Source organism: Protopterus annectens, chromosome 1.part2, assembly GCF_019279795.1.
Source record: "Protopterus annectens isolate FY-2018-M chromosome 1.part2, PAN1.0, whole genome shotgun sequence".
Taxonomy (NCBI): domain Eukaryota; kingdom Metazoa; phylum Chordata; order Ceratodontiformes; family Protopteridae; genus Protopterus; species Protopterus annectens.
Window position 1 is genome coordinate 903582759 of NC_056727.1, and position 22846 is coordinate 903605604.

Consider the following 22846-nt stretch of genomic DNA (forward strand, 5'->3'; position numbering starts at 1 on the left):
AGAATCCTCTTTAATAAATGCACTCAAACACTTCATCTTTTCAAGCCCTCATAGATACTGACATTGTTGAACCAATTCACGTGTAGGTACACAGTTTACAATTATAGCCTTTGTTTTATCTTCATTTATTTTACATTATGAAAAGACTCCATGTTCTACAACACTGAAATGTCACTTTTTGGGTTTACCAACCAGAAAATATCACCTGCAAATAAAGCTAAATGTTCTTGATTACCTTACCAGTTTTGAATGAGAGTCACATTTTCTTTGCCAATGGTTGTAAGTACAAATCAAATAAAAGGGAAAAAGATAACACCTCCTGTCTGGTTCTTTTGTTCAAACACAGCTTTCTGGAGGAACACTCTGTGGGATATTTATTAGGAGTCAGAAGTGTCGTTCCCTGAGTTTGTGTTGGCTATGGTATGATTACTAGCTGGTGGAAATTATGCTGGTAGAGGACTGCCTCTTCCTGCCTTTTTTTAATCTAATAGCAAAAGTTTTACTATTAAAATGTTGTGATTGCTGGACTTTTATTTATTTATTATATAACAGACGATTAGTTTACAGAAAAAGTGGGAGGATCTAGACAGCAGCCACGGGAAAAATCTGATGAGGTTTCCAATGCCAATAATGACTAGGTTCCAATAGCATCTTTTTCTGCTTTGTTAGAAATATTTGAAATTGGAAGAGTCTCCAATTTAAATGCGTTTTTTTCCATTACATCGAGTTTATGTCCCAGGGAATACTTTGTTCAAGGAGACAGATGTAGAAAAAGAGGTATGTTTTTTATTCCTTCGGGTAAGGAGGCAGTAAAACTTATAAATGGGTCAATCCTTGTCGGAAGCTGTATATTTAAGATGGTGCCAGGCTTTATACAGTGGCTAAAGCAGGGGGTGTCTTGTTTTGGAACTGTTTTATGCAATGGGAGGCTCTGGGAGAGGTTGCTTTTTATTGCTGTGATAGCATCAGTGGTCAAACAGTTATGTGAGTGGGTTATACGAGTAATGTATGACGGAAAGGGTAGTCTTGCAATACGATTGTTTTTTGTGGGCCACTGTGTTTGATAAGTGCCATTATAAACAGGATGCTGGAAGGTAAGGATAGTAGATATTCACTGTGAGAAAGTGTGGGTGGAATTAACTAAGGAGTATGTGAAGTTGAGTTGGAATAGCAGACGGCTCGTTATAGCATTCTAGAATACCCTTCCCCAAAGTGTAAATGCAATACCAGTAAATGTCCTACCTCAAACTGCCAGCCACCACTTTTACACTTTGTATTTCTTGGGTATCAAACATGAATTTTCCATGACATACCACAGTATTTGATCAAGACAAAATAATTCCAAAGGTTGTCAAACAAGTGAACAGTGGACTCCAGCAGGGTAATAGTAGAAAATCACTACAACTATAACTTGTTTTGCAGTTCTTAAGCTGACCTGGCACAGCTGTGCCCCCCTGTTGAGACTAAGACTTGGGATCTTGCTCAGAGGAGGACAACTGAAGGGACCCTAAGGAATTAAGTCTCTTTTGTGGTTTACATTGTCTGGACTGCAAAACTATGAGAAGGGGATAGCCAGGTAGGGCACCTGCCCAGTGTTATGGACGGAAGGGTCAAGAGAGTGAATAATAACTAAAGGGTTGGTTGTATGGGAAATATGGTAAGATGTCAGTACTCATTCTAGGGGACAACTGGCTGAGAAAAAAGCCAACAGTGTAAAAGCAGCTTTTAAATTTGACATCACCGTAGACAAATTGCAAATAGTATAATGTTCTCTGAGGTGCTTCTTGCCCATGGCACAGATGAGGTTAGGCTGCAGTGCACAACAGCTTCTGACATGCGGTTTAAACATGTGCAAAGCATAAGGTCAGTCATCACTATGTATGGGAATAAGCCTGGAGAAAAGCAGACCTACAGTGGTATAACGAGAACCCAGGATCCTAAATGTGCTTAAGTACTTTATCAGCAAACATTTGCATTCGTTAATGCAAGAGTACAAGAAATCAGCAGAGAAATCCTAAGTTGATTCATAAAATCAGAGTAGCTATTGGTATACATTAGTAAAATTCGAAAAGGTACACTGCATATAAACTTGGATGAGGTAAATGTGAAAATAGAAATTCAAAAAGATGTTGATTTTGAGGATTTAAAGAAAGAACATAAATGCATATAGTGGTAGTAATCAATATGGTTTATGGAAAATCATGACTGAGAAAATAAATGCACTAAGATTACAGAAAAATTACAGAATAAAATGAAAAAGCGAGTGGAAGTAAATGAAATATTATGGATTACAAAGACGACTGAAAAAGGAAATGACATCTGCACAGGTGTTATTGTTGAGATCTCCTCCAAATGACGACATACAGCATAAGAAAATGCCATACTGTAACCTCAGCATGACAAAGATCAGGATGTTATACTAAAAGAAGCTTTAATAAACCTGATGTTAAACTGGAACACATGCTATGCAGTCACATCGAACAGCAGGGACATGCGGAGTACAGCCCTTTTTGGGGCATCAAAAACAAGTAAGAGAAGCTTCTCAAGAAACATTAGTTTTGGACTTTGTGACCAGAAAGGATGCTGAAATGCTAAATTAATTTCTTCACCTTGTTTAGAAAGAAGTGCTAACATAGCAATAGCAGCCAGGAACATGGTACTGATATCTGTCTTTCCACAGATGATGTAGTCATGAAGGACATTTAAGAAGCTAAAATATACAATGTAATGAAGGCTCGCTGAGACTTTACTTACACATTTTATATCCGTCAACCAGAGAAGTGGGATAGTCTCAATCCTTTTTACACCAGAACTCAAGAACTGGGGAGAGAACTTCTTACGGATAAAGAAGATTGTGAGGTCTGAAACAGGACACCTAGGATTCCTTATCATAACAACGGAAGCAAGAAAAAGTACAGTTGCGTACACTTACCATAAATGTAGATGTTCGAGTGTATTCACTGTTGCAGTCAACACACTTGGGTTATCTGCCTGCAGGTAGCCCTCAGTCAGCCCGAATACCAGAGACTTAGTATTTCTGCGTCGGATTGCTGTCACTTCTTCCTTGACATCAGGTCGTCATGGGTATAAAAACAGGCAGCTGACACCATTACATCAGTTTTTCTTGCCCCAATTCGGGAGCTAGGATATGGTGGGGAAAATACCACCAGTAAAAAGTAAATACCAATACCAGTAGGAATAGCCATAAAAAGGAGAGACAGAGAGAAAACCAGGGGGCTGGAGGGAGGTAAACCAGGACTGCAACAGTAAAAACACTCAAACATCTACATTTATGGTAAGTGTACACAACTGTACTAGGTTCTTCTTGTTTCACTGTTGCAGCCATAACACTTGGGTTGATTCCCAAAGCTGAGGAAGGGTGGAGGCAGTCAATAAGAGTTAGGGCTGGCTAGTAGGCCTTGCAAGACTGCTGTAGCAAAACCTACCCTGGATTTGGAAAAGATAGGCAGGTGGTAATGCTTGGTGAAGGTGTGTACAGAACTCCAGGTAGCAACTTCCAGGATGTCCCTGGCAGGGACTCCCCTGAGAAATGCTGTAGAGGTAGAAGTAGCCCTAGTGGAATGTGTTCTGACCCCCGGAGGGGTTGATTTTCCATGATGCTTGTAGCAGAAATGGATGCAGTGTGCTATCCATTTGGAAATGGTTTGTTTTGAAATGGCCTTGCCCTCTGTCACTGTTGCAAAGCTGACTAGCAACTGGTCAGATTTTCTGAAAGGCTTAGTCCTATCAAGGTAGAATCTGAGCTATCTGTGCATGTCCAAAGAGTGCAGTATCCTTTCCCCTTTATTTTGAGGATCAGGGAAGAAGGTTGGCAAATGGATGGACTGGTTGAGAGCCACACTGGATACAACTTTAGGCATAAAAGGAAGGGTTAAGCCCTGAGGAAACCCTGTCAGTATGGAAAATAATGAAGGGTTCCACAGCCATCAGTGCTTGTAACGCAGACACTCTTCTAGCTGAAGTGATGGCTAGAAGCAAGGCTATTTTCCAAGAGAGGAATTTTAACTCTGCTGAAGCAGCAGGTTCAAAAGGGGGAAGGCGTGAGCTTTTCCAGTACAAAGTTAAGGTCCCAAGCAGGGGTGGGTGCTCTCCTTAGTGGTTTGCCCCGCTCAGGAACTGTTTGATGAGAGGGTGAGAGAATAGAGGTGGCTCAGTACTGTAATGAGCCAAGATGGCAGAGGCATGGATCTTAATGGAGAAGGATAGGCCTCCTGCAGAGGGCTGGGTTCTAGTGGCCATTTGTTTGAAGTAGTCTGTCATATAGATCTGTTTTTCTGAAGTGAGGAATGCCATCTGGGAAGTTGGGTCCAAGCTTGCTCCCAGGTATACTATTTTTTGATGGGGCACCAGTTGTGATTTCTTTTCGTTGATGGTGTACCCCAATGAAGTGAGAAGGCTTTTTACAAATGCCAGGTGCTGAAGCAGCAATTCCTGACTGTCTGCCTAAAATCAGGCAGTCGTCCAAGTATGGGTAAATTTGGATATTTCTCTGCCTGCAGTATGCAATGACTGGAGCCAGGCATTTTGTGAATAACCTGGGCGCAGTAGATAAGCCAAAGGGAAGTGCACAGAACTGATAATGCATAGACCCTGCCCTGAAACGTAGACACTTCCTGCACGACTCCCTTATGGGGATGTGCAGATAGGCTTCTTTTAAGTCTAGGGTGACTAACCAGGCATCCTTGGCTAACATAGGGAGAAGCTGTTGCAAGGTAAGCATATTTAATTTTGGTACCACCAGGAAGGTGAAAGATTCAGGATTGGGCATCAAGAGCCCTCTTTCCTGGGTACCAGGAAGAGTCTGGAGTAGAATCCTTGATCCCTCTGCTCTACTGGAACAGGCTGAATAGCTCTGATATTGAAGCAGGGAAAGTACTTGGTTTTGAGCCTCTGCCCACTGGTTTGGAGGAAGGTCTGGAAACCTGCTTGGTGTTAAGTGTATGGAAATAAAACTTGTACCCCTGGGATACAATGTTGAGGACCCATTGGTCCTGAGTGATGGACATCCAGTTTTTTTGCATGAAAGGCAAGTTTTCCTCCTAGGGGCATAAGCAATTGGGTAGGGATGGGGAATATAGTGAAGAAGCCATTGAGAGTTTTTTCCATAAGGAGGTGGCTTAACACTCCCTGCTTTAGGGGTGGGGGCACTCCATTGCTTAGATCTCTGCATACCCTGAGACTGTAGTCTGGGTGGTCCGTTTCCCCTGGGTCTTGTTTGGGAAGGCCTGGAGGGGGCTGGAAGGACCAGAGTTTTGAAGGGCAATGTCTACTGAATCTAGGGGGTTGCACTTGTAGGAATTCTTTAACAGTCTGCATAGATTTAGCCTTTTCTTCCATCTTTTTAAGAATCTCTTCTGCTTTGGTGCCAAACAAACAGTCCTTATTTCAAAGGACCATCTAGTCATTTAGATTTTACATGATCTGGCAAGGTCTGCTCCTTCAGCCAAGCATATCTTCTCAGTACAGAGCCAGTGACTGCTGGCCTGCAAGATGCTTCTAGAGCATCAAAGCCACGCTGCAAAGTATGCTTACTAACTTGATTTGCAGAGTGCATAAACTCATGCAATTCTTTATTTTCTGCACAATCTGGAAAAGTTACCACTTTTTGTTTAATAAGTTCCATAATATGTTGCTGGTATTTCCAGCATGTGAAACTGGCAATTTAATGCCCTGATAACAAGAGTTGCAGAGGTATATACCTTCTTACCCCATCTGTCCAAAGCTCTGGAATCCCTGTCTGAAGGGATGGGATTTTTGGCTGTAGTAGCCTTAATACCTTTAGGCCTCTGGGAAATGATCTCTGGGTCAGCAGTAGGATTCTTGAAAAGAAACTTGTATCTGGTACTCTGTAGTACCTGTCTGGTTTCCTAGGGGCACCATGTAAAGTGTCTGAAGTAACACTGGATTCCATGAAAACATCTACAACATGCAGGACAGGGGGAATAGCTAAAGGCATGTGCTGAGGCAACTCTAAAAATTCTCTGAGTCTCTTTTTGGACTGAGGATAGTCTTGGTATTCCCAATGGAAATGCTCTCTTAAAGTATGCAAGGTTTCACCAAAAGAAAAATCCTCTGGATGGGAGGCAGAGGGAACGGATTCCTCTGCATCTGAATCCTCATAGGCGGATAAGGGCAAACTGCCTCAGAAGCCAGTGCCTGCACAGTGGCTGGGGACCCATCCAAGGTAGAGACATTCGCTGGTTCCATAGTCGAAGAAGCATCTCGCGGCATACCGAACTCAGAATGGGTCTCAGCAGAGGCATGTGAATCCACTGAAGTGGGCATCAGGGGCTACAAAGGCACCTCACTGAGTACCGGCGGACTGGCGACTAGCTAACAGAAGCATAGTCTGCAGTTTTGGACCTATGCAGTCTGTCTCTGTCTTTATCCTTACATTTTTTCAGAAGATCGGTAGTCGGATGGCTTACCGAAGCCATTTCAGAATACAGAGATTGGGAGCGAAAGAATTTAGCGACAAAGAGAGCCAGACGACGAATGGTTCAGGTGTTAAATAAGGCACAAAACCGACAGCGAGGGACGTCGTGGTCTGGGCCTAAACAGGTGACACAGTAAGAAAGAAAATCTCTGTGATGTATTTGCTTTCCACAGGCAAGACCATTGTTAACTTTTTCTGACATCGGTTAGAGCAAGAAAAAAGGATCTCCAACGAGGTACTTAGCTTTAGAAGACTTTAGGATTATTCATCTCGAAAACGAAAATTCAGGTAGCGGCCGACCGGCACTAGTGAACGGCTTCTGCTTCGGGCTCATTCTCGGCAAGAAAGACTGATGTAATGTAGTCGGCTGCCTGTTTTTATAACCCTGACGACAAGGAAGAAGCGACAGCATCCGACGCAGAAATACTAAGTCTCTGGTATTCGGGCCGACTGAAGGCTACCTGCAGGCAGATAACCCAAGTGTGATGGCTGCAAGAGTGAAACATGAAGAACATCAGCTAAAACTCAACCTTTCAGTCTGATGACAGCTGTAGGCAAATTCAAGAAATCTCAGCTGAAGGACAGTTTTGAAATATCTACAAATCAGTGGGATTCACTGGATCCTGTAAGCTGTATACATCCATCCACAATCTCTTTTCCCCATTTTTGCATGAGGTTGGGGTGTCACTTGAACAGTCAAGGTTTACACCACCGGAAGGCTAACCCTGCCACAGTATCCTGTAAGTTTTATGATTTCATGGATACAAGGCAGCATAATTTCATATCAAAAGGTTATGCCAAATGACTCCAAGTAATCCTAAAGGAAACATGGATGGGACTTGAACATTTAAAACACTTCCCCCAAGGTCAGTGGACAAATTAGTCTGGGAATGGGACATGGATTTGGCTAGACAAAGGGGCACACAAGGTCAAAGTAAGAATTAACTCTGATATAAAAGTGTGCAACTTTGAGCAAGTCATGTTCAGACAGTGGCCCCAGTGTTAACTCAGAAAATGGGTACTTGCGTACAACTGGCCAATGTGGAAATTTATGTTGGGTTTTTACTCCACTGCTGTTGTTTACATATTTTATAAATACTGCACTGCTATTGTTTACATGTTTTATAAATACTGCACTGCTATTATTTACATGTTTTATAAATACTGCAATCTACACATTTTGACATTATATGCAGGTGAATCCTGTTCTTTTCCTTTTGCAACCACGGAACTTTCCCCCTGGATTCTATTGTGATTTTTTTTCCAGTTAGGCATCCTTGGTTTAAATAAATAATCCATTTTACTAGTGGTGTGCCACAGATGCCCCTTACTTGGCACAATCCTCTCCATTGTCTACACAAGGGACACTGCAGAAGGTATGAAGGGGAAGTTTGCAGTTTAGCAAATGAAATAAAGATATACAAGACAGGGCACATAGAGAATGGAAAAGGAGTCTACAAGATGGGAGAATGGTCTAAAACGTGATGGCTTAAATCAATGCAAAATAATCCTACTAACAAGCAAGAACATACAAAAAAAAGTAGGGGGGGAAAGCAGAAGAAAGGGGAAAAAAAGGACCCTGGATACCCAAAGTACAAAAAGGTAACTTGAGCAATGAGGCAGATCAGTACCGAATAGAGATGGTAGTGCCATCATACTTCACAGAAAGAGGCATCACCAGTAGAAAACTGCCATCATCTATCTGTTTAGATTGCTTGTTAAAACTCCATCCAAGTACTGTGTGAATTCTGGAGAAATATTTCTGCAAGGATAGCTGCTACAAAGGGAGGAAACACAAATGATGCATGTTCTTCATCCAAGGTCATTTAAATAAATGTGAGCTCATCACATACAGTCTTGAGGGGGATGACCAATACAATGGATTCTACACAACCTGAGTACACACATGTGTACGAGCGTACACACACAAAATAACAAGCAAATAAAGTTTGAAAATTTAAGGTGTAAAAGCAATGTAACTAATTGTGGGTGTGTCTATTTTTTTAGTAAGGAGACTGAGGTGGATGTCCTGAAAAACCTTCCTGACAAGCGACAGCATTAAAACCCATATACATCTAAAAATATAAGTGATAGAAATAATGCAGGATGATTGGTGGGACAGCATCCAGACAGATGCATCCAAGTAGATGACTATCTTCTACTGTAACAGATTTGCTCATCATTAAGCCCACAGCTGGAAAGTATAGTAGAAGCAGTCTGTACCACAATCAAGACCTGGACGTGCAGTGGTTTGTTGTCTGGACAGGTGAGCTTGCTAGCTTCTGCAGGGTTAAGTTTCCTCTACAGAAAGAGATTTAACATCCTGAACCCACACCCCCTTTTGGTACAAAGGGGCAATAAGCAAGCGTTCTAGTCTTCTCTGAAATATTTGCGATGAGGCATACAATCGGGGAAAATAACTGAAACGTGCATAGGAATCTACTTGGCTCAAGAAACAGGACATGTCTATAGCAATCTCCTACTTCCCTGCTGAAAGGAAGAAAGAACAAGTTCTGAACTGCCATTCTCTAATTTACCCATTCTGGATGACTCTTTACTAGAGCAGCAGGAATTGTGTGACTGGATGTCTGCCAGGGCATTAACTTCTCCCAAAAGAGAGCACCACTCTGGCAGCTGTTCACTTCTGTGGTTCCCTGTCACACTCTCCTGACCTCCTGACCTCTCTATACAGGAGATATAGCAAGCAGCTCTGTTTGTTCAAATATCATACCATGGCCCAGTTCTCCAACAGAAATGTGAAGGCTTTTGTTTTCAACACTCCCTGCAGAGCACTTAGGGCAACTAACACTGTTCTCACAGCTCTAAAAGTTTTATATGTAACACCCCCAATCCTGGAGGTGCTGCTCTTGAAGGAAGGATCTCGGTGAGGTCTTCAACCCACATAGAAAGCACCCATCATTAGAAGCTATAACAGGTTCTACTGAGTGGAAATGTTGAAAGTGAAACTGGTGGGGACATTCCACCACTCTATGACCAAATGGTTAGGCTCGGACAAACAAAAAGTTCAGAAAAAAGACATGACGGTCTTGTTGCCACTGACACCTCACAGTCTATAGCAACACCTACATTCTAAGGTGTGAAGGTAGAATTATAAAGACTGTGATTGTAGCAAGATCCAAGAGGTGCAGCAGGATCACAGCCTGGACCTTCTCTAGTGACCTCACCTAGGGTGACAGTGTTATGACTTTCTGGCCACTTTCTATGGGAAGAAATAAAGGACAGTGAAGAGTGCCTAAAAAGGCAATTTCCCAGCCATGGAAGAACATACTCGCTCACAGTTGTAACCAAGTTAATGCCCAAGCCAAGGACAGTCCCTAAACAGGTTCATCAGAAGCCAGTCAACCAGGTAAGGCAAGACAAAAAAAAAAAAAGTTCCTTCCACCACCACAGCTAATACTTTTGAGAACATTCTAGGTAGTGAAGCAAAGGGTAACAACTTGCACAGAAAATGAGGCCTCTCAAACTGAAGTCTCCTATGCAGACTCCAAAAACTGATACTTCCACGTCCAATGACACCATTCAACTTTCTGTTACAGGAGTTGTATTCTGCTTAGTTTGCTCTCTCTACCCTTCTGCTTAGTTTGTTCTCTCTACCCTCCTCCTATAAAGTCACCAACTGAAATCTGACATAAGAAATGGCCTGCTAAAATCAAGAGTGGTATTGGATAGAATAGAAGTCTCGCATCCATTCTGGAACTAGAAAACAGACCCAATAGAACCCTCTTGTCTTTTTCAGAAGACAGGACATGCTTGATGGCCCCTTTGTGAAGTTGCTTTGGCCAGCTCCAGCAGGTCTGTAGAGGCTACCTGGTTCCTGTATAAACATGTTTCTGAGGAGAACTTTGGTGCAAACTTAGGGAATCAGACTCTCAAAGGCAATCCTGCGGAGTAGTTAATGCTGCAAGTAGTAGTGGCAGAAAAATCCTTCAAGGAGATTCCGCTGAAGATGGGAAAGTAACACTACCTGATGCTATACAGACCTCTCTTCATCAGATGAGGGATCAATTACTGTAAAAATGGAAGTCTGGAAAAAGTGCAGGAAGTCAGGGAGGCACTCCAGAGTAATACTTTATAGTGGTCATGCCCTGCTTTTCTTTTGCAGGTCTTTAATGGGTCTTGGGAAGCCCACCAAGTATATTACACCAGAAAAGGACACCCAGAATGAGCTGTCCAAGCTCATGCCTGAAGGTGGACAGCCTGAGCCATACCCATCTGGAACAGACATGTAAAGCAACCTACTGCCCTAGACATATCAGCACAGTTAAAGTTATAGAGACTATATGAAAACAATTGTGGAAGCCATTGTAAGGTCTTTTTACAGAGTCTCCCTCAAGGTCACAATCAAAGGGTCTTGTCAGCTTTTTCAGAGCATGATCCAAACAGGGGGACTTCAACTGGAACATGTTGGGCAAACGGTTAAAGGGCTGCAGTCCCAAAGTGGCAGAGAAGAATATCCTCTTGCTCATCTTGTTCAAAGCCTTAGACTCTCTTATCCTATGGAAAGGTGATGTGGTCTCTGACTTCTTCAGCCTTGGGACACATGGTCAGGGTATTACACCACTCAGATAAATCATAGAGGGCATTCACTTTCTTGGATGTTGATTCTGGATGTCTCCAGAATGCAAAAATGGCATCCTTCATGACATATTCCAGTGGTGGGGTGGGGGGTGGCAACCATGTTTCTCATCATTCTTCCTCAGATACCAGCTTAACCATTTCCGGAGAGAAAGCAGAAGAGCAAAATACCAGTCCACTGCACATCACAAGAAAGGGTCTCCGCAAGGAAGAGATTATTGAACAATAAACCACAGACATGAGAGATCTCATTACTCTGTTTCAGAGACACAAGGAACTCTAGACCCACACAATTCTTTTCCCAAGGAAAATGGAGGGAATATTCATCACTGTTCTACCTTTAGAGCTACCAAACAATGTGAAATACAGGGCAATGAGCAAACAGCAACTGACTGGGCTCTATCACTTGTAGCACAGCATATCAAATGCAGCATTAGGTTCTGTGGAGTTAGGCAAGCAAATTAAACTATACTATCCAAAGGTGTACAGTCTTTAGTGCAAGTGAGTGTACGCCAGAGTTCCAAGAACAAGTTCCATCAGGTACCGAACACTGCCTGCATACCCATTATCTGGATAGATCTCTTGGGACTGACTGGAGCAAGAGGATCAGTGTGTGTGTTTTCAACCCTAGGCAGTGAGTTCTGCCTTACTGATAGAAGGGGTAGATGGGGCCAGAAGAGAAGACCTCACAGTTCAGAGTTCAACCAGTGAAGGCGTTTCACCGCAAACGTGAGGGATCACAAAAGTTGGCTGGGGACTCTTATTCAGGGCACACATGTAGAAGGGTGGAAACCACCCCATGATGTGTTCCTGCCCGGTAATTCTGGGGGTAGACATGTCGTGCTTCTCTCATTACTACAAGGTAAAAGGTGAACTAGCCCTCCCTCTTGTGAGCTTGCTACCTAAAGTATCCAAAGCTGACCTATGAGCTGACTCAAAGATGGCTTCCGAATCCCATACCTTCTTCTGCCCAGGGCCATGTGAAGGACCTTCTTGCTGGTCCCTGCACAGCCACCACCTTCACGTTGATGTAGGTCTTGAGTATCTCTCTCTATACATCTCCTGTGAGGGTCCTGGCTGAAGCTTTGACACTTGTGGCAATGCTTCACATTATGCCCTTCTTCAAAGCGCTACAGGCAGCATCAGTGTGGATCCAGCCAATGATCTGTTCACCAAAACAGTACGACAGTTTATACATTTTAGGTACTGTGAACATAACTTTCCTACGACATACACCAGGATCAATATTCAAAATTAATGAGTATGGAAATGAACTGGGAAGCACGGGGCTACTTAATCTTCTCCCAGTCTGACAAATGGCATTATGATAATCCCTGGCTAGAGGTACACACACCTCTGAGCAAAGAGACTAGGTAAGATTCTGAAAAATGCTAAGCTAAGGATATTAGAAAGAATATTTCCAAAATTAGACCATTAGGTACAATTTACCTCCCACACTTGCACTTATTATAAGAGTTACATGGAGACATTAGCTAATTTGACAAAATTATGGCAGAAAATATTTAAATATTCATCATGAATGGCAAATGTTTAGAAATCATACTGCCCAACACAGAAAAAAGTGTATTTGCTATTAATGTTTAAATACCAGTAATAACTAACAGCAGGGAAATAACTTATTTCAAGATAAGTGGAAGACTGTTAAATGGCAATGAAGGTTATGGCTAACTGAAAAGTACAAAGTGACAGGATCCCTTACCACGTACTCTCAGACATGGATGGTACAATGAAACACTTGTTCAATTTCTATTTATTTATTTCTTCCTTCTGGGGGGGTGGGCATTTTCTTAATCAGGTAAACCCACAAGACAAATATCTCTGTGCAGTTGGGTCACATATCAAAAATCTACTTAACTGACTTGCTTAGAGTCGGTGTACAGATGGAGGAATCAAACCCATGACTGTAGGACAAAACTTATTAGCACTCAAAGACAATCTTCTGCATTAAATTGCCAAACTATTGACAAATAAACACAGGACCACAAGCAGTTATCTGCTACACAATACCTATAAAACAAAATATATACCAAACTACTTTTCAAAGCAAATATGAAGCCAAGTTTTACCTTCTACCACACCTTGAAAGCAAACTATCTGTACTACTAAAGCAATCAAAATATTACAGTTATAATCATTCAAAGATGCTTTAAATCTCATCAACTAATTCAAGTTAGCTAGTATAAAATATGCTTTCACAGTAACCACACAGATACTAAAGTTGTACTGCATACACACATCAAAACAAAAATATGTGCACCATGGAAACAAAATTAGCAATAGCTTTTTATGAAAAAAGTCCTGACTTATAAGCAATACTTGGGTTACAGCCCACACCAACATTACTGCTCAATATACCTGTTTAGATATTCTACTTCTGCCAAATTTCTCAACTATGGCACAAAGTCGAGATGCACTATTTCCATGTTATTATAAGAATCAATAAGCTCAAAGGAAGAAAGGAACCACTTTATTGAAAACCAATAAAAAAATACAATAACAAAGGGGTGTACACTTGCCTGAATTTTTTAGCGCAAGCAGCTTCTCGTTTGTAATCACACTCCAAAGCCAGTTCGCGACTCAAAACCTCAATTAAGTGCTCAGGAAACAGACCTAAAACAATAAAGGGAGTTCTTAAAATTTTAAGAAAAATCAAAAGGGAAAGGAAAAAAACACATCAAATACAAGATTTTCATCATCAAAAAAAAATAAATAAAGACTCTACAAACCATGAAAAGGGAGGAAAGAAATAACTTTTTTAAAGCATGCTAATTATATCTTAATATGGGTTCATCAAAAGTTCAAGGACTGCACTGTTGAACCCATGTCAAAATCAATGTACCAAAAACCATCATATCGAAAACACGCAATCCTGCAAATATACTGAACCGTGAACTTCTCTACTGCTATGGACCCAGGAACAGTTGTTAACGAGTCCATGATTAACTATTTTAGGTTTATTATTTTAGTTTTCGGTGACCTGTGGTGGTGGTGTTGTGGTAGCGTTGTCGCCTCACAGTAAGACACTGTCCAGTTCGATTCTCAGCTAGAGCGTCTTCTGCGTGGAGATATGCGTGAATGGGCATACCTTCGTTGAAGGTTGTGTGTCAGGGCTGGTAACTCGACACGTAAAAATCAACTACCAATCATTAGCAGACCAGAGTTCCGCTGTGGCGACCCCTACCCGGGAAAAGCCGAAAGACAGAAAAAATTTTAGTTTTCAGTGCTCTCATCTCAACATTGTCTGGTTTGACTGCGAGTCCATGAACTTCTGATTATAAACTCTTTATACCCATCACAGATGCAATCCAGTAGTAGAGCAGCTCAAACAGTAGACTTCCGAAAGATAACACTTTTGCCCAATTGAAACCCTCCAAGGGCACATGTTTTGCAACTATTTTACTTAGTCCCTTAGGACTGCAAGACAAATCCTATAATTTCTAACCTGCACAAGATAGTCAGCCAAGGGCAAGCATCTCACCTACTTTTGATCAGTCTCAGCTTCCCTATTGTGAACCTGCATCCCCTATCAAGAAAGAAACATTATTGTACTGCACAGTTGGAAGGAATGATAAATTCTATATTTTCTAACCTAACACATGTATTCAAACAAGTGAATCAACCTCCCTTCATTACCAAGCAGACTTGAAATGTTTTGGTCTTCTGCACCATGCATCTCCAGTCAGAAGAGGTGAGACATATTCATTAATGACAGGTCTTCATATGTTTGCAAAAATAATCATGGATGTCCTTACGGGGTCTCTCCTGTTCCTTTTTCTTTCTTTCTTTATTTTTTTTATGGCTTCCCAAAAAAGTACTGTATTTAAGTCTTCTATTTAGTACTCCCTAAAGCTGAAGTCTTAACATTTGTGCTTTATTATTACTGCAGGTTTTCATCAAAGAAAACACATATTTTGTACATCACTGGCCCATTGAGTTAAAGTTCATTGTTGGGTGTGAAAAAAAACAATGTAATCCTACCTTTCTGTCCTAACTTGTACCTTTTGCAGTCACAGGCAAACATTCCCCTGCAGTATACTGCCAGTAGCTTCTGCACCAACCGGTCCATAACCGGATTTGAGAGGCTGACAGAAGACTTCGAGGAGTGCACTGAGGGTGCTGATTGGAGCAGAGGAGATGAGGGAATCTCAGAAACCGGCTCCAAAGCTGTGAGCTGACTCCGAACAGAAGGGACACTCTGTTCCGAGGACAGTGGAACCGATGACCCTACAACCTCCATTTTTTAGCCTTTTCCGATGCTTTTGAGTCACCTGAAGACTTGGAAGACTTTGAGGATCTACTAGCACCATCCTGGTCACCCAGTGCTTCTGAGAAAGGGTGCTGAAGTAAACCCCTATCCACTAATTTTCCCCTTCTCTCTAAAAGTACCCTGAAAGAGAAGGAGTGACAGATACTACAAGAGTCTTGGAGGTGTAAAGCACCCAGACAATAAACACACTGAACATGCCAGTCAGTGACTGACATTTTTTGTCCACAATCCGGACATCTTTTGAAGCCAGATTTAGGATGTGGCTTCTTTTTCTCATCAGACATCTCTATTATCAATTTAAACAATCTTAAACAACTGAAACAACACACTCAAGAAATTATCTATCAAAGTACTCCTAAGAATGTGGTTAAATACAAGGCCAACTATTAGGCCAACACTATAGAAAAAAACAAGCCAACACAGGGCACTTATCTAAAACTAAATCCAAGTCTAAAACTGTGCCCCCCACACCCCCCCCCTACTTAAATATACCAACTCCAAGATCGCGCTACAGTGGGGAGATGGGAAATCTCCCGTCTTGCGTTGTATGCGGAAGCGCAAAACAGGAGATTTCTTTACTTCCTGCCAACACCACGAAACAAAAAATACATTACGTACACACAAGGCATGCAACAATACTTGCCTCTTTGTGCACGTAATGTATTCAGGTAAGTAAAGTGTTATTTCGGAACACTACACACATTCGATTTATTAAAATCTCGATCATATGGTCTTGACCATATGCAAATCGAGATTTTAATAACTCGATTATGTGAAGTGTTCCCATATATACACACACACACACACACACACACACACACACACACACACACACACACACACACACACATACTATCCTATCAAAACTAGATCTGGGTAATTCCAGCAGTGAATCATGGGATAAAGGGCTTGGTCTCGAGCGAATGGCAAACTTTGAGCTTTGTTATCGGCTCCGAACCCATTAGTGAGAGTAAACTGCGAGATTTAACAACTTCACATCACGTTTTGTACATCACTGGTTCATTGAGTTAAAGTTCATTGTTAGATGAAAAAAAAAAAAGAATGTAGTCCTACCTTTCTGTCCTAACTTATCTTTTGCAGTCACAGCCAAACATTCCCCTGCAGTATACTGCAAGTAAGTCTGCACAATAACATATCTAGTTCCACTGTGCGCATTTTCACACAAACACTGGCACTTTGCAGCTACTGACAACATTCTGCATCACAACTGGTGAGGAAAAGTGAAGAATCTATTGGTTTACTGTTTTTAATTCCTCCTCCACTTATCTGCAATTTTTTTGCCATTCTGGTTTTTGCCATCAGTGCACATGTTCACTAATTGGCTACTGTTCCACCTGACTGGTGGCCTACTTCGCTCCCCCCTTCTGCCACCATCCCTTTCTTCTGACTAGTTATGTGCCCAAAGACCCACCCATCCCCTCCACCCATGTTCTACATCATCTCACAACAAATTAGCACTTTAAAGCAAAAATATGACTTTCAACATTACTGACCACTTGTCACATCTCTTAGGCTATATAAAACAATGTTCTGTAACTACACAACACCAACATTAGCAGCAACAGAAAAGTAGTAAATCAGTTCAAATATGCATACAGTTCCTCAGTCACTCCTGCTAACTTACCTGCTGTCCTAGCACTTGCCTATTTTTGATCTGCTGTAGATGCAAGCCAACAAAACCTTTCTCAACTCACACAAACACTTGAAAAGTAGTCAGGCAATATCTTCTTTAAAATCACATACCCCTAAATGTAAACTTTCTGTTATGTGGCGATAGAATGTTTCTATAACTCGCATAATCAAAACAAGGTATTACACATGAAACTACCGCCACAATTTAATCTATTACCACTAAACGTACATGCAACAAAACAGCAGACTTGCACAACTGGACAGATCACTATATTCTTAACATAGACCAATACAGAAAGTTAGCTTAAAACAATTAAGAGTATTGCTACTTGGTTATAGCACAATAGGAAAACAGAGGCTCAAAGAGGACGATTAACAATTAGATTTTCAAACCATTGTCAATTACTACTCATCCTAAACTCCAACAAATCAAAAATAAATTTTAATATATATATGCAAGATACTGCAAATCATTACTTTATACATTTCAACTAACAATATCACAATCTTACAAGACGTTACATCTTGATCAATCCAACAAAAAACAAAACTACATAACACTAGGATACGTCATTATGAAATGAACAATGCAATACCCACCAAACCTAACAAAATTGCTCAACCCTCCAGTTAATCTATATGGCCTCTCTCAACTTGCGTCACATCCTAACTGGACAGAACAAAAAGGTAAAAAAGGACATTACACTGGACACCAGTCAATAATCCTAGCAATTTGGTGTCAGAATGTGCATTACCAGACTCAGTTAAGTGATCACCACTGAAAATATGCAATCTGGATACTAAGTACACAGACCAACATCATATAACTGGGTTTATATTAAAAAAATAAGTTCCAAGGAACAATATCTGTCAGCATACTTAGAAAATGCAAACGGAAACCAGATACCTACCTCTAGATAAGACTAACTTTTTTAGTCATACCTTTCTATACAGCCCTGATTCACTACCACATCTATACAAAAAGGCACTAAAATGTATATCAAATTCTCAGCTTAACCTGGACACAAAACAATGTCAATAAGGCATAGAAACAATAGAAAATGGACCTTATTACACTCGCATTTCAAAACAGGATCCCACTATTTAGTATGGGGTACCACGTATGTATATCTCATAACTCGTTTGTTTTTTTAAGCAACTTTATTAAATTAGCACTTAAGACACAGGCCAACATACAGTAACAGAATTTTTTTTTTTTTTTACAATTTTCCATTTAAGTACAATATAAATCACATTTTCTTTGCTATCATCATTCCAACATTGCAAAAAATTGCTGAATTCCTTGCCTTTCCTCAAACCACACTCTCCCTCCTCCTGAACATTATTATGCATGTATTGTTCCCACGATTTCCATTTATTACTATGTAATTTGCTCCTTCCCTTTTCTAAAGATCCCTCTTCTAGTTCTTTTATCTCTTTTAGAGTATTCAATACCTCAACTACAGTTAGCGTAGACTTTGGTTTCCATTTTCTAGTAACTGCTTGTTTTGGCAACCAACAGAATTAAACTTAATAAAGCCTTATGTCTAGACAATTCAGATCCTGTATCCCAACTCAAAAGATTAATTTCCCTACTTACAGCCATTTGCTCACCCAATATTTCTGATAGAAGATTTTAAAAATTCCTTACAGAGTACTCTAACCTAGACTCCCCAAACATATGTTCCCGGTTACTTCTTCCCCATCACACCTCCAACATTTGCTATCTTCTTGAGGAAAAACTCTCTGAAGTCTGCTTGGGGTATAAAAATACCTATGCAAACATTTATGAACAAAGATCCTAAAACTTATGGACTTTCTTATATACTTAGGAGCCATACATATGTCTTCTCATTGTTTTCTTGTAAATTGCTTTTCCAGCCTCTCTTCCCAATCTTTTCTAACCTCCTCCGATTGATTCTTAGTTATGCAATATTTTATTGCTTACTAACTATCCCTTTTTTAAACAGCTGCTTCTGTTTTAGACTCCGCTAAAAACTGTACCACAGCAGGTCTTTCTCTGCCTGTACCCCTCAGATCAAGCCCTGGTAGAGAAGACTGTCTCTAGCCTGCAACCGAAATGTCTTCTTGGCCTCATCCCACCCAATTACTTTTCCTGTTAGACGTATTTGTTCAATATCCTGGTTCCTTTGCCAGGTTTCTCCAATCAATTCCAGCCCCCTTGCCTATTTTCTGTACCCCTAACTTGCAGCCATCCCTATTGGCAAACCTTTCTTCATTCTAATATTGGCATAGTTCTTACAATACTTTCTGCTACTTTAGGAGGCTCTACATCCAAAATCCCACTCTCCATTTCTTTAACTTTGCTTCATCATTATTATTCCTTTCCACTTTGAATTACAACCTTCTCCTTGTGTTATGTACACAAGTCTGTGTAGCTCTAAAATATCCCTTCAAATCAGGTAAACCCTAACCACCTTGTTCTATTGGAAGGATCAAATTATCCCACTTAATTCTTGCCCTCTTTCCCTCCCAGATATATTGCCTCAAGTCTTTATTAATTACTGTCCACAACTTCTCCCCAGGTAAGTATGCCTGACCCATATACAAGACTAAAGGGGCTACAACATTTTCACTGATTGTATATTACTATATATACCCCCCCAAAAAAGTTTCCTAATTTTTGTAAGATCATTTGTTTAGTCTTTTCCCACATATCCTTAGCTGCCACATCATAAGCCTTTTTAATTCATACTTCATCTTATTTCCCCATAAATATGGGTATTGTTGAACCAAATTGTGTGTGGGTACATATTTATGGCTACAGCCTTTAACTTCATTAATTTTATATAACAAAAAGACTTGGGACTGTCTCAAAATGTTCCACAACACTGATATGTCCTTTTCTGGATGAATCCGGTACAAAGATTCATCTGCAAATAAAGCCATCTTTTCTTGATTACCATACAAATTATATCCTTGCATGTCTCAGTCCCTTATTTTATTTGCCAATGACTATATAAACCAAACAACAAAAGGGAAACAGGACACCCTGTTTGGTTCCCCTGTTCAAAAACAGCTTATCTGAGAGGTACCTTCTCATTTTAATTCTTGTCTTTGATTCTTCATATATCATTCTAATTAACCTTATTATTGTATCAGGGAAGGCAAATGGTTCCAATGCCCTATTCAAAATACCAGCTTACTCTGTTCAATGCTTTGTCTGCATCAAAACTGGTCAATAATATAAGTATTTTCTCACATTCTGCTTCCCTCTGGATCATCATTCTTCTATTAATGTTGTTAAACGTTTGCCTCCCCTCCACAAAACCACACTGATCCATAGCTATCCATATCCATACATACCCATAGCCATCAATTTTGTGAACATCTCTGCCATTCTTTTAGCTAGATTAAACAAATACTTTAATTGTGGTTTAAAATTGAAATGGGTGTATATGAAGTTGGGTCTGAAGAACCTTTGCCATCTTTAGGTAATGCAGCCTCCACAGCTTTCTTTCCAAGATGTTGGTTCTTCTCCACCTTTTCAAATACTGAAACAAAATCTTCCAGATCTTTATCACTTTCTTCCCCTCTAATTTCAAGCTTCCACAGGAATACCATCTGTTCCTGGAGACTTTCCTGAAGACTGATTATACATCACTTTTTATCTCATCACCTCCTATCTTAACGGTTAGCTGTTGAGCCTACTACTGCCAACGCTGGCATAATTAAGTCTTCCATAAATATTTCCAGTTGTACTCTTTCTTGATTTCCACAGCTCTCTGCTTTATAAAAATGTTCATAAAATTTCCGGGATAGCTCTAAAACCTCTACAGCATCTCTGCTTATTTTTCTTGTTATAGGTTCCCTAAGTTTAGCGACAACCCCTTCAATGTTCTGTTGCCCAAGTATTTGTGCTTAGTTATTTTGCTCTGGAATTGTTAAAAATAGATTGCAGTTAAGCAACTAAACTCATGCATATTATTCAGATACTCGGCATCCAAACTCATGCATATTATCCACATACTCCCTTACTTTCTCTTTAGCACTCTGCATTTGCTCCTCCTCTTGTTCTGTGAGATTCACCTTATTTTGCAATACTTTAACCTTTGTCAGGCCCTCTAACTTCTATTAGTTTAACCATCACTCTCTCTCTTATTTCAACCCTATTTTTAACGCCAGTTTCATTTTTCCCAGTCACTAGTTATAACTTCTGAAGACACTTCTATCTTCCCTAATAACTCTCAGACAACTTCCACTACACCCATTCCTTAAATTCCTCTTTTTTAACAGGTAGGTGGGAAAACTTCACTGTCTTAGTTTTACTTCATTACCCTGCATTTTTATTTTAGTTTTTATTGGTGCGTGATCAGAAAAATAAAGTTACTGGATGTGTGTCAAAGCTTTCAATTAAATGCACATGCTCCTGTGAAATGTAATTTCAATTTAGTCCATACCTCTCAACGTCTTAGTGCAAGGAATCTGGACAATTCTTAAAACAGTGCGGGGGGGGGGGGGGGCAAAAATAGGGACAGATTTTAATTATTGTTCTTATAAACATAGAAAGTTGCTACACTAACAGAATTTGTGTTAGCTTGCATTTTCTGAAGGATACGAGGTCTGAAACTCAAATGTATGTCATTAGTGACTTCAGTCCTCAGTAATTTGCCAGAAAAACAAATTTTATAAGAAAAAGACCAAAAAACATAAGTTAAAATATGGACATTCTGTGGAAATCTGGAGAGTTGAGAGTTACTGTATCTTGGGAAATATGTAAATTCTCAGTTTCTATTACTGAATTCACATCTGCTATACCAAATATTTTCATACATTTGTTCAGAAATCTACCCTCTTTTGTTACATTTCCCCTTCTAGGTCCCTTTGATACATTCTCACTATTGTAAATCAAATTCCAGTCTTTACTTATAATATTCCCTGCTGAAAGCTGCTTATTTCTCGGAAAAATTTCTTAAGCTCCATAATAACGCTTTTCAGGGGAATATAAATACATGACATTGTAATCTTCCTGCCTTGGCAACAGTCCATTACTAATACACATCTGCCACTTCTGTCTTTTTTTCCTCATCTGTCACTGGGCCCCCGTCTAGCAATTAGTATAATTACTTCCCTTTTCTTCTTTCCCTAATATTCTGCTGAATATCCATTCTGAAATCCTCTATCAAATTCACATGCTCATTTCTTCCCAAATACATCTCCTGCAACATTACTATTTACACTCTGCATTTCTTAATATAATTCAGTACTCTATTTTTTTATCTATACCTGTACAACCATTCACGTTCCAGGATAATATAGCAGCACAGCCATCATAAAAAGCTATTGCTCCCACCTATCATACACAACAGTTTTTCTGAATATGATATTTTATACAGTTGTTTCTTCTCACCACCATTTCAACCTATATCACATTTTCAAGACTTTTTGTTATAATGAAACCCCTCAAACAAAAAACCAAATAGAAAACACCCTCCATCTTGTATTAACTTGGAACAAACACACAAAGCTATGTTCATCTTTAAAATATGAAGTTTAATCATCCAGAAAGTAACTGCTCCAAATTGGTGGTTGCACCTACAGGCATTATCTAGCCTAATATTAAGGTTAACCATGCTAAAGCACATACTACAGAAGTGCTCCCACTTGCACTGATTGCAGTCTGCTCTTTTCTCATCTCTCTTCCCCTCTCAGAGATGAAAAATAGCTTGTATGCTTTCAGAAAACTAACTTTTAGCCCTAAGAAAAGGATCACTGTCTATCTTTAGATAAAACTAAACTGTACATTGTTCTATTAAGTGCATTACAGTATTAGGGCTGCTAGGGAGGTTACCTCTTACTCACTTTGCATAATGTCAACCGTTTTTCACTGA

General features: G+C 40.2%; 1 protein-coding gene across 1 annotated transcript in view; it reads right to left on the minus strand.

Moving 5' to 3' along the window:
- COQ8A (coenzyme Q8A) overlaps positions 1 to 22846 on the minus strand; it is a 571755-nt gene that overhangs the window by 268958 nt on the left and 279951 nt on the right. Inside the window, exon 10 of the mRNA XM_044059595.1 lies at positions 13591 to 13684. Within this exon, the coding sequence (XP_043915530.1) occupies positions 13591 to 13684 (94 nt within the window). The remainder of the gene's footprint in view (positions 1 to 13590; positions 13685 to 22846) is intronic.